General features: G+C 40.3%; 1 protein-coding gene across 1 annotated transcript in view; it reads left to right on the plus strand.

Moving 5' to 3' along the window:
* Positions 1 to 12,330, plus strand: part of PNPLA1 (patatin like phospholipase domain containing 1) — a 59,879-nt gene that overhangs the window by 12,086 nt on the left and 35,463 nt on the right. The window contains exons 2-3 of the mRNA XM_007483778.2: positions 6,358 to 6,590; positions 11,039 to 11,104. Coding sequence (XP_007483840.1) covers positions 6,358 to 6,590; positions 11,039 to 11,104 — 299 coding nt within the window. The remainder of the gene's footprint in view (positions 1 to 6,357; positions 6,591 to 11,038; positions 11,105 to 12,330) is intronic.

The raw sequence follows: 12,330 nt of genomic DNA on the forward strand, positions 1-12,330 counted from the left end.
AGAGTATTAGAATAATAATCTCTTTCCTCTTTTTCTATTTTCTATCTGTACTTCTTTCTCAAATTAAACTAAGTGTTTTCATTCAACTGCTCTCCTCACTTTTGTCGAACTCCTACTTTTTAACCCTTACACTACCTATATGATCTTGGGCTTAACCTCCCCAGGCTTCAGTTTCTTTCCTTGTAGAATGAGAGGTTGGACTAAATGGCTTCTGAGATCCCTTCTAGCTCTTCTGACTTGAAGTCTACTGTTTTATTGACTATCACAAACCTCATTTTTCTGAGGAGCAAACTGAGGATCCAGGACAGTGCTAGTTAGGTGTTTAAGTATTGAAGCACCACATAGTCCTGCTGATGGGATTTCCTCCCTGGAATGCTGCAGGTGAAATCTTTGTAGGGCATGTACCTTGTTCTGCTTGGTTCTCACTATGGTTCCCGTCTGGTCTCCATGATTCAAAGGCATTATGGTAGAGTTGAGCTAGAGTCAAAGAGGCTAGCTTCACATCCTGGCTCTTTGGCCAAGTAGCTTAAGTCTTAGGTAGAAACTCAGTTTCCCTTTCTGTAAAATGAGAGATAGGAAACAGGGACCAGACCTGTGATTTTACTAGTATATGAATTGCCCAAAAGAGGAACCACCAACTCTACCAACTTGCTATTGAGTCATTTTTTCAGTCATGTTTGACTCTTTGTGACCCCATTTGGGGTTTTCTTAGCAAAGATACTAGAATGACTTGCCAATTCCTTCTCCAGCTCATTTTATAGATGAGGAAACTGAGGCAAACAGGGTGAAATGACTTGTACCAGCTAGTAAGTATCTGAGAACAGATTTGAACTCAGATTCTCCTGATTACAGGCCTGGTGCTCTATCTACTGAGCCACTTGCCTTCACTCTACAGAGGGACAACGTGGAACTCAGAGAAGTCAGTAGTGACACATGTGGGAAATGACCTAGTCTTTTCTGGTTTGGGGGACAGCTAAGGGGTGTAGGGGATAGAGCACTAGGCTTGGAGTCAGGAAGATCTGAGTTTAAATCCAGATACTCACCAGATATGTGACCCTGGGCAAGTTACTTTAAATCACTTTACTCTGTTTGCCTCAGTTTCCTCATATGTGAAACAAACTGGAGAAGGAAATGGCAAACAACTCCAGTATCCTTGCCAAGAAAACCTCAAATGGGGTCACACAGTCAGACACAACAAGAAACGACTGAATAACAATGAAGCAAAAAATGTTATTAATCATTGTAGAACTTCCTTTCAAGTTGACATTATTACAGCAAGTGCAGTTTCATTAATGATTCTTCTCATTCTTTTTTTTTTCTTCTTCCTCCAGGCCTGCTGGAAGCCTTTTAAGACAAAATACTCAATTACTTTCCTCTGCTGACCCAGGGAAGGTTAGAAAGAGGTCTTTTTGCCTTAGGTTGGTCTGAGTGAGGCAGAAGAAAAGAAATCTTAGCTGGGAGACAACTTAGGATAGGGACTGAATTTCAGGAACTTGTTGTGTTTTTTTTAACTCTTACCTTCCATCTTGGAATCAATACTATATATTGGTTCTAAGGAAAGAGCTAGGCAATGGGATTAAGTGACTTGCCCAGGGTAATACAGCTAGGAAGTGTCTGAGGCTAAATTTGAACCCAGGACCTCCCATCTCTGGGCCTGGCTCTCTGACCCACCCAGCTGCCCCCTAGGAACTTGATTTTGAAAAATATTTTGGTCACTGTATTTCAATATGATTGACTTCTTTTGTACTCCTGTGCATTATATTTGATGCCTTTAAAAATAATTCTTAATAATGATCCACCACATTGCCAAAGGGATCCATGTTACAATAAAAGGCGAATAACCCTTCAAATAGGGGGAGGTTAGGTTTCTCAGTAATTGCTGACATGTTTGAGTTATGTTATTGCCAATTCCCTTAGTTTCAAGGTTGCATGAGGCCAAGTGTAAGTACCAAAACCATAACCCAAAGTAAAATATTTTGGCTTCTCCATTTCATTCTCTTGGCATGCTCTCCTTCCTCATGGATAATTGAGTTAATTCATAGGAGTTCATTCATAATTCATAGGGACCTTAGGGGCCATAGAGTCTTGGGGCCAAGCAGTTAGGTTGATGTGGACATAATGCTTAAATATATTATCTCGTTTGTTCCCTGCAACACCCTGTAATGTAGTATAATGAGGCTTGAATCCAAGAGGACGTGCTGAGTGCAGGAAGCCAGGGAAAGTCCACTTGTCCTATGCCCTTCTTTTGAGGCTTGTTCCTAGGCTTGTCATCTGTCTTGAGGTGAATTATGCTTCTATTTAAAAATGCTTTTTCTGCCCTTTATTGATTTCCACTGCTTGTTTCCACTTTGGGCCAGCTCAGAATATAGCAGCGGGCACTGGGCCAGTGGCTGGGCCTGCCCAGGAGGGCACATTGTTCCTACCCCTGCTCTAGCCCCAAGGATTGTCTCCAGAGCCAGACATTGGGTGAGGCCACTCCGTTTCTTCCTGGCATGCATCTTTGGGGGCTCTGAACAGGAAGCTGCTGACAAGATATTTGTCCTGCTAAACCAATTTTAGATATGTATAGAGAGCTCCAGTAAGAACAAGTCATCCCCTAGTGGTGGGGGAATGGGGAAAGTAAGCTGATCAGCCGCAACATTGAAGTATAAAAGTCAAAGTTTTCCAATGGCAAAGAGCAAAGGCGAGTTTCCTGATAGAACTCCAAAGATGGTGGACAACTGTCAAGGGGAGGAGTGGTGGTAGGATATCATCTGTGAATGATCATCTCACCCAACTGGCAATACACACCACTAAGTCATTGGCTCTCACAGTCCCTCTGGATGCAGACTCTGGAGAGATATCTATGGAAATGATTCCACATATCCCCTTCCAAGATGAAAGTCCATCCATCATTTGAATTTGAGACAGTGGAAGCAGCAAGGTGGCATGGTGGCTCAGATATTTACTAGCTGGGTGACCTCAGGCAAGTCACTTAGTCCTTTCACCTCAGTTTCCTCATCTGTAAGATGAGCTGGAGAAGAAACTGGAGAGTTTTTACCCCAGTATCTGCCAAGAAAACTTCAAATGGACATGACTGAAGAATGACTAAACAATAACTTTCTCTGTCTATCTGTCTGTCTTTCTCCTCTGTCTTCTTTCTCCTTCCTAGAACCATACATACTTATGTATTCATGCATTCTGGGAGTGTTCCCCAAAGCAATTGATAATCTGAACCATCACAATCAGAGTATTATTCTCTCCTTTTTACAGTTGAGGAAAATGGAAACTCCAGGAGATAAAGTTGCTTGTTCGAAATCTGGCAGTGACTACGTGGCAGTGCTTGGACTAGAACCCAGGTCTCCTGACTGAACTCACAGAACCACAGAATATTGTGTTGTCAATATAGCCAGGGCTTCCAGTCAAATCTAGGACATTTTGCCTCTGCTCTCCGAATTGGTGGAAAGCATACTGATTACCATGCATACAGAATAGATCTAGAGATATGTGAATATAGATGCATCTACATATAGATATCCATGGATCTATGATGTACATACGTACACACACATTATCTATCTTTCTATCTGTCTGGTATTTCTGTTCATGTCATTTTCCCCCAACCGAATGTAAGCTTCTTGAGGACAGGGACTGTTTTCTTTATCCTTTTAGTCTTCTAGTCTGGCTCTCGGTCCACTGTGCTAGCTAGCTACCCCTTACCCTACTTATTTTCCAGAGGAGGAAACAGCCTCAGAGAAGCCACCCTCCAGTGCAGGGAATTACCCTGCATGAGTTGGAGGAAGACTCTTAATAAAGTAGAATTCCAGGGAGGGTTCTTTGCTTTTTCCCAATCCCTGTCAGAAGGGCAGAAGTGGACGGTAAGACCTGTCCACTTAGTTTCACTTGAACCTACATTTTTCTATTCTGAAGGAGGTCGGGGAAGTTAGTTGAGAGGCATTAGTTAAGGATCTAGCAAAGAAGGGGGACTCCACCCTGAGTGTGGGCAGGCAGTTTTTATGGCTTGTCTGTGTTCTCAGGTGGGTCCCTGAGGTAAGCACACACCTTGGTATCTGAATGCTCTGGTTGTTTAATGGCACTGGTGATAGTCTGACTGCCTTCTCCTCGGGGCCAGGTGGGAGAAATGACTTCTTGGTGGTCATGCTTGTAAACTATGAATTTATTGACCTCAGTGTCTTCTTGCTTTCTTATATTTTCATAACCACTCATATTTCCAAGATGCTTTAGAAGCCTAAGATTGACTTCCGGAAGGAACTTTAGCAGTCATTTCATGGAGTTCCCTTGTTTGAGAAATGAGGATGGGGAGGTTGAATGCAGGAATTTGAGGTCAAGTTCTCCTCAAAATTCAGGGCTCTCTCTACTACAAGTCCAAGTAAGGGTTATTAGTCACACTTCTCTGAAGGGAAACTGAGGCATAAGCAAATAAAGTTCTCAGTTGGAAGACCTTTAGACTCTTGAATATGTAGAACTGGAAATCTGGAAGGGATCTCAGATGCCATCTAATTAAGCCACTTCACTTTGCAGATGAGAAAACAGACCTATAGAAGGAAGTGACTTTCCTCACACAGGAAGTAAGAGGAAGGCACAAGATTTAAACTCAGGTCCTTTAACTCTAAATTCTTCCCATACTGCCTTGTATACCTTTCCTGGGATAAACCCTTAGTATAGTGGAAAAGAGCACTAGACTGGTTTTTAGTCCTGAATTTTCCACTGTGTGACCCTTTGGCAAATCATATTATTTCTTCAAGGATCAATTTCTCCATCTGTGATTTAGGAACAATGATTTCTGCTCTGCCTGCCTTGGAATATCTAGGTCAAGAGAGATAATGGACATGAAAGTAGTGTTAAAATGATAATATATTGGATAACAAGCAAGGAATGATTATTCGTCCTCTTCTGTTACTTGCTCTGTGATGCTGGACAAGTTGCTTAACCTGTCTGGCTTTTGGTTTCCTTCTCTAGAATTACTAATGATAATAGCCGCCCCACATACATCATGGGAGTAACTATATTATAATGTTGTCTTGTGTAGGAATCTTGAGAACCTGGAATCAAAGTGAGTCAGAATTTGCCTTAGAGGATCTAGATCGAAGGTAACCATATTAGAGTATCTAATGTGACCTACGTACCAGGGCTGTTGTGAAAATCAGATGAGACAATATTTGTAACACACTTGGCGCAGTGCCTGGCATGTGGTAGGGACTATAGAAAAATTAGTTTTTAAAAAATGAAAGTTGTGAACAAGCCGAGTTCAGCAAACCCAACCACCATATGGCCCAGATCTGACAGTGTGTGCACAATTCCGTGCCCATTATCGCCTCTCTCTGCTTCATAGGGAAGGAGCTGCCTTTTCTTCTCGCTTCTCTGGGGTTGAATCTCCCTTTCTGTCCCCAGTTGTACTGTCATGATCACTGCCTATATTGCTTCCCTGGTTCTGCTTACTTCGTTCTCCATCAATCCATGTTTTGGCACACGAGTCTTTTTCATCTCTCTTAGCCCTCTTGGGGGTATAGACATAACAGTACTTTTGTGGGTCAAAGGGCATGCACAATTTGATAGCATTTGGGGCATAGTCATGAATTTGTTTTTTAAAAATATTCTGATAAATATATTTTGATGTATTTGGTTTCCTTCGTGGTCCTCTGTATTTTATTTTATTCCTTTTTAAAACATTCTGCGAAGGACTGTAGAGGCTTCACCAGAAAAGGGACTGGATCGCAAAAACAGGTTACGAACCCTTGCTCTAGACACGTGACCATCTTTACATGGAAACTCTGGATAACAGATAACCCCTAATAGAAACAATACTCAATTTATATGCTGTTTTGCTGAGCTGTTTAGTCATGTTTAACTCTTCTCAATCCTATGGACCATGGGGTTTTCTTGGCAAAGATACTGGAGTGGCTTGCCATTTCCTTCTCCAGTGGATCACCAATCCATAGGCAAACAGAAGTTAAATAACTTAAATAAATAAATAAGGTCACATAGGATGGTTCTGAATTTGAATTTGAATTCAGACCTTCCTGATTTTGAGCCCAATGTTCTCTCCACTATGGCACCTAGCTGCCTCAATTTATAGGCTGAATTTGAATTCAAGTCTTCCTTCCTTCCAGGCTTGGGACTCTATCCACTAGGCTAACTAACTTTGTTGATTAATTGGTTAACTTTGAAAGCCACGGAGAGAACTTTACAATTTTGTTTTCCTCCTCCTTCATCCTTTTCCTTCTCTTGTTGGTAATAGATGACAATTTCGAAGAAATGCCCAGACAGTACAAAGCCCAGCAAAATCCAGAAATTACTTCAAGACACTCTATCTTGGGGGACTGTGATTCTAATCGCCCTTTCTCTATTTCTACTTAGATGAATATCTCAAAGTCTTAAATGTTGGTGTGGCTGAGGTCAGGAAATACTTTCTGGGACCGTTTTCCCCTTCCTGCAAGATGGTCCAGATAATGAAGCAGTTTCTATACCGAGTCCTGCCTGAGGATTCCTACAAGATGGCAACAGGAAAGCTCCATGTGGCCCTTACACGGGTGGAAGATGGAGAAAATGTGGTGGTATCTGAATATACTTCTAAGGAAGAGCTCATTGAGGTACAGATGCTATATACCTGGGATTAAGCTGGAAGGTGGGCTCTGATCAGACTCAACTCAGGAAAGAAACATAGATTTCCTGACTGCTATTTTTCTTTTCTTCTTTTCTTTCCTTTTAACAGGCTTTTATTTTTCTGCCATCCCAGTTACCCCCATTGGAAAAAAAATGAAAAAGAAAACTTCAAATAAATATAAGATGGTCTCTAAATATATAAAAAGCAGAAATCAGCTAAAGAATCCAAGAAATAATTCTCCCTCTTTTTTTCCATTTTATTTTACATTTAAAAAAGACCAAAACATTTTACTTTCTATTTTAGAATCAATATTATGGGGGCAACTAAGTGGTTATGAGATACAGGACCAGGCCTGCAGATAGAAATTCTTCCTAGCTGTGTGACCCTGGGCAAGTCATTTAACCCCCATTACCTAACCCTTATACTGCTCTTCTGTCTTAGAACCATTAAACCCTTGCTTTTTGCCCTAGAGTCAATATTCTTCTTTTTTAAACCCTTAACTTTTAGCTTAGAATAACTATTGTATATTGGTTCTAAGGCAGAACAGCAGTAAGGGCTAGGAAATGGGGGTTAAGTGACTTGCCCAGGGTCACACAGTTAGGAAGTATCTTAGGCAAGATTTGAACCCAAGACTTCTTGTCTCTAAGCCTGGTTTTCTCTCCATTGAGCCACCTACCTGCTCCTAATTTTAGGCATTTAATTAAAAATCAGTTATTTTCTCTTTATCCCACCCCACTGGAAAAAAAAGAAAAGAAAAACCAAACCACTGTGACAAATAAATACAATCAAGTAAAACAGATTCCCAAATTGTCCATATCTAGATGTGTTTCATTTTCTATCAGATCTCTGAAATCATGACTGGCCATTGCACTGCATTGATCAGAGTTCTTGAAGTTTTCTACAGGTTTTAAAAAAACATTGTTGTTTGTTATTGAATAAGTTGTTCTGATTTTGCTCCCTTCACTCTGTGGGAAGGGAATTTTCCTCCCCATTATATCACTTTGTTTGACATTATCAATCAGTGACCTGGAGGTCCTTTATCACTGAGATATGCAAGTACAGAAAAACCCTCAGAGAAAGGAAGTTGAAACCAACAAGATGGGAAACTGATCCCACAAGCACTGCCCCCCTGGACAATGCCAGGCAAATTAAGGAACTATGATTGGTTCCTGAGATGTGATGGTAGAGAGCTTAGAGTAGGTGGAGAAAATTGCTTATAAGGCAAGACCAAGGCACTGCTTGCTCTCTTGCGCTCTTCTGGCTGAAACTTGGAACCTGTTGATGGTGAGCTTCAATCCATCAAATGGCAACTAGAGTATTTAGCTAAGCAACTTTTACTTCTTTCCTACATTTCCCCCCCTTTACTATCACTACTTTGGTGTAATAAAGCTACTAAAGCTACTAGCAGCCTCATAATTTAATTTTAACTATTACAACTCTGTATCACATTTCTCTTAAACCATCCCTTTAATAGTATTCCATAATATTCACATATTATTCATTTATTCATTATTTTATTATAAAATCGTATTTGTTATATACATATTATAACATGTCACATATTTAATATAACATTATATTATTTTATTATAAACATTTATTATGTATTTCCCCCCAATTGATGGGCATTTTCTTAATTTATAATTCTTTGCCACTATAAAAAGAGTTACTATGTATATATTTTTGTACATATACATCCTTTCCTTCTTTCCTTGATCATTTTGGGGTAAGGAATTTTTCTTCCTCCTCTCATATTACTTAACATGCCCAATTTCTACAAATTCTACAATTTCTCTTTGTTTTATTTTTTTTCTTTTCTTTCTTCTTTTTTTTTTAATATTATGAGGTATGGCAAGAGCTATCTGGTACTGCTATCTCTTCACCTTGGCTATGGAGTAGCTCCCCTCAAAAAACAGCCAGGGAAAAGAAAGTTCCTTTCCTCTCTCCCAGTGACATTTGTTAATAAGACTGAATTACTGGGAGCAGCTGGGTTGCTCAGTGGATTGAGAGCCAGGCCTAGAGATGGGAGGTCCTAGGTTCAAATCTGAACTCAGACACTTCTCAGCTGTGTGACCCTGGGCAAGTCACTTAACCCCCATTGCCTAGCCCTTACCACTCTTCTGCCTGGGAGCCAATACACAATATTGATTCTAAGGTGGAAGATGAGGGTTAAAAAAAATAAGACTGAATTATTACTGCAATAGGTTGTACTTTGCAGGAGATGTCATACTTTAGTAGGTAGAGGGCAGATCTTGACATCAGAAAGACCTAGATTGAAGACCTGTTTCTGACATTGTTTTCTATGATCCTGGTTAAGTTTTTTCTCTCTTTTAAATCCTCATCTTCTGTCTTAGTATCTATTCTAAGACCAAAGGGTAAGGACAAGGCAATCAGGGTTAAGTGACTTGTCCAGGGTCAGAGCTAGGAAGTATCTGAGGTCAGATTTGAATTCAGGACCAGTGCACTATGCTACCTCACTGCCCCTATGGTTAAGTCTTTTCACCTTTTTGTGCCCCAGACAACTCTCTCAGGAACAGATTACTGGTTAGTTGCTCCTCTGTAGAAGTAGAGGCAGTTTCTATATCAGTCAGTGCTCCACACCAACAAAATCACAAGACTGGTACTCCCAGAAAAGTATCCTTGTGCTCAGTTCTCACTCAGACAGATAGAACAATTATTGCAAATAGGCAGAGGGATAACAAACTATATCAAGCCATCACAATTTTTTCAACTTATACCTTTGTCTTGGAATCAGTACTGTATATTAGATCCATGGCAGAAGAAGGCAGGGCAATGGGGGTTAAGTGACTTGCCCCAGGTCACAGAGCTAGGAAATTTCTGAGGTCAAATTTGAACACAGGACCACCCCCCCCCCGCCCCCATCTCTAGGCCTGGTTCTCAATCTACTGAGCCACCTAGCTGCTTTCAGTTTTGGTTTTTTTTTTTTAATGAAAGGAAAATGGATTCTCTCCTCTCACTACTCTCACCCCCCACTCCCACCCAGCTTCCACAGGCATGATTATACTATCCAGGTACCATTCACACTATTATAAAATAATAGAAAGGAGTCATGGGGGAAGGGATGAGTGTGTGATGGCCATCACTAGCCTCTCCCTGTTCTCCTCCCCTTTCTCCATAAAAAATAGAAAAACAATGATAGGTATTTATTGAATGACTGGTTTAGCCATCAGTTAAGTATTTATATAATACTCGGCTACTGTGAGGACTACTAAGAAGACCCTGTATGTCAGGTTGAAGAGTTTGGACTTCATCCTGTAGGAAGGTTTATGAGCAGGAGGTTGGCATGATCAAAAGAAAATCCAACAGGTGGTAGTAGGAAGAATTGGATGGAGCAAAGAGGTCTTTGGATTGCTGATGGCCTCCTTCCCATCTCCTTCCCATCCTCTTCCCTCCAGAATAATAACTCCAGGGACTTCAAGAGAGTCATGATCTTGATGATATGAGTGTGCATGCATCCCTTCTCCTCTGGTGATATTCTTGCCCTTGCCTTTCCTTTAAATTTCCCACAGAAGCTCCATCCAGTCAGTTGGAGGTCTTCCTTTGGTTATTTTACCTTTTTTCTCCTACTCTTCAATTTTAATTTTATTTTTTTCTCAATTACTCTAAACAAAAATTTATATATATATACATATATATATTTAAAATTTTTCATTTCCAAATTCTCTCCCTGAGAAGCATTTTGATATAGATTATACATGTGTAGTCATAGAAAACATTTCCATATTAGCTATGTTGCAAAAGAAAACATAGACCAAAAAACCTCCTCCAATCTCCCATAGTCTAAGAATAATAAAGTTTAAAAAGTATGCTTTAATCTGCATTCATAGATAATCAGTTCTTTTTCCACAAATGGACTGAATTTTTCATCACAAGTCCTTCGGAATTGTTATGTATTGCTGAGAATAGCTGAGAATTGATTATTGATCATTGTACAATATTGCTTTCACTGTTCGGTGGTCTCCTGGTTCTGCTCATTTCACTTTGCATCAGTTCTTATAAGTTTTCTCAAATGTTATTTAAATTGTCCCGCTCGTCATTTCTTATAGCACAATAGTATTCCGTCACAACCATATATCACAACTTGTTCAGCTATTCCCCAACGCATCCCCTCAGCTTCCAATCCTTTGCCTTTCTGGTTATTTTCATATTTACTGAGATCAGTGCGACATTCCTGACATTCATCTGTTATTCTTTTTCCTTGCTCTATGACTGTCCATCTCCCTTTCTGATTCTTGATTAATCTGTAAAATATGAGGGAAGGACTAGACAATGTCTAAGGTCCCTTTCAGCTCTTAATTCTGGCTTTTATATTGTGTAAATGCATCTCATAATTGGAAATAGGCATCAGCTCACTTATACCCACCATATATATCTATATCTATCTTTCCATTGCCCCCCGGGCCCTCTCCACAGGCACTCTACTGCAGCTGCTTTATTCCTGTTTACTGTGGTCTCATTCCACCAACTTACCGGGGGGAGGTGAGTACTCCAGCCTTACCCCAGGGAAAGCTTGGGGAGAAGGGAAGTCGGTGCTTTCAATAAGCACTTACTTAATTCCTACTGTTTTCGGAGCACTGTGCTAGGCTCTAAGTGACATCATAGGATGATCCATTTAGGGGTAGAGAGTCTAAGAGATGATTTAGTCTCACCTCCTCATTTTCCAGATAAACAAACTAAGGCCAAAAAATGGCAAGGGATTCACCTGTGCTATGCAGGTAGTATGCATAAGAAATTGAATTGAATCCAGGTCTTCTTAGATCAAAATCCAGGACTCTCTCTACAAATCATGAGATATACAGTTTGCTTAAGACATAGTCTTGCATTCATGAAGCATTATATTATAGTAGGGGGATATGTCGGACTAGAAGAGGTAGCTGGTGGCTTAGTAGACAGAGCCCTGGGTCTAGAGTTGGGAAGATCTGAATTCAAATCTAGCCTCAGACACCCACTATGTGAGCCTGGTCAGGTCATTTAACATCTGTCTGCCTCCATTTCCTCAAATATAAAATGGAGATATTAATAAGACCTATTTCCCAGGATTGTTGTGAGGATCAAATGAGATAATAGTTACAAAATGCTTAGCACAGTGCCTGGCACAGTAGGTACATAATACATGCTTTCTCCTTTTTGAATAACCATTCTACAAAAGAATACATGATAAGTGCCTAAGAGAGGTTCCAACAACACACCAGGTGAGGTCTGAGGAAGAACAATCATAATAAACTGAGTTAGATCAGGGAGGGATTCATGGAGGAGGGAACATTTGCATTGGGTTTTTTAAAAGATGGTTAAGAATTTAATTGATTAGGGATGGCAGGAGGACATTTCATGCAAAAGAAACTCCATGAACAGACTCATGGAGATGGGAAAATGTAGGGTATGTATGAGAGATAGAGTGGTTCATTCTGGTGGGAGCATAAAGGGGAACAGAGTGAGAGATCTGGTAATGTAACATGGCCTTATATTGTGAAGGGCCTTGAATGCCAGATTAAAAAATTTAGTAGGCAATTCAGAGTATGAGGAGTCAAACAATCAGACCTATGCATAAAGCAGTAGTATGCATGTGAAGGATGAGTTGGAAGGGAGATGGGTAGGAAACCACTACATTATTGTATTAATAATAACAGTAACAACAACTAGCATTTATGTGTGCTTTAAGGTTGACAAAGAGCTTGACATGTTGGCTCATGTGATTGTCCTTCATA

Source organism: Monodelphis domestica, chromosome 2 (genome assembly GCF_027887165.1).
Source record: "Monodelphis domestica isolate mMonDom1 chromosome 2, mMonDom1.pri, whole genome shotgun sequence".
NCBI lineage: Eukaryota > Metazoa > Chordata > Mammalia > Didelphimorphia > Didelphidae > Monodelphis > Monodelphis domestica.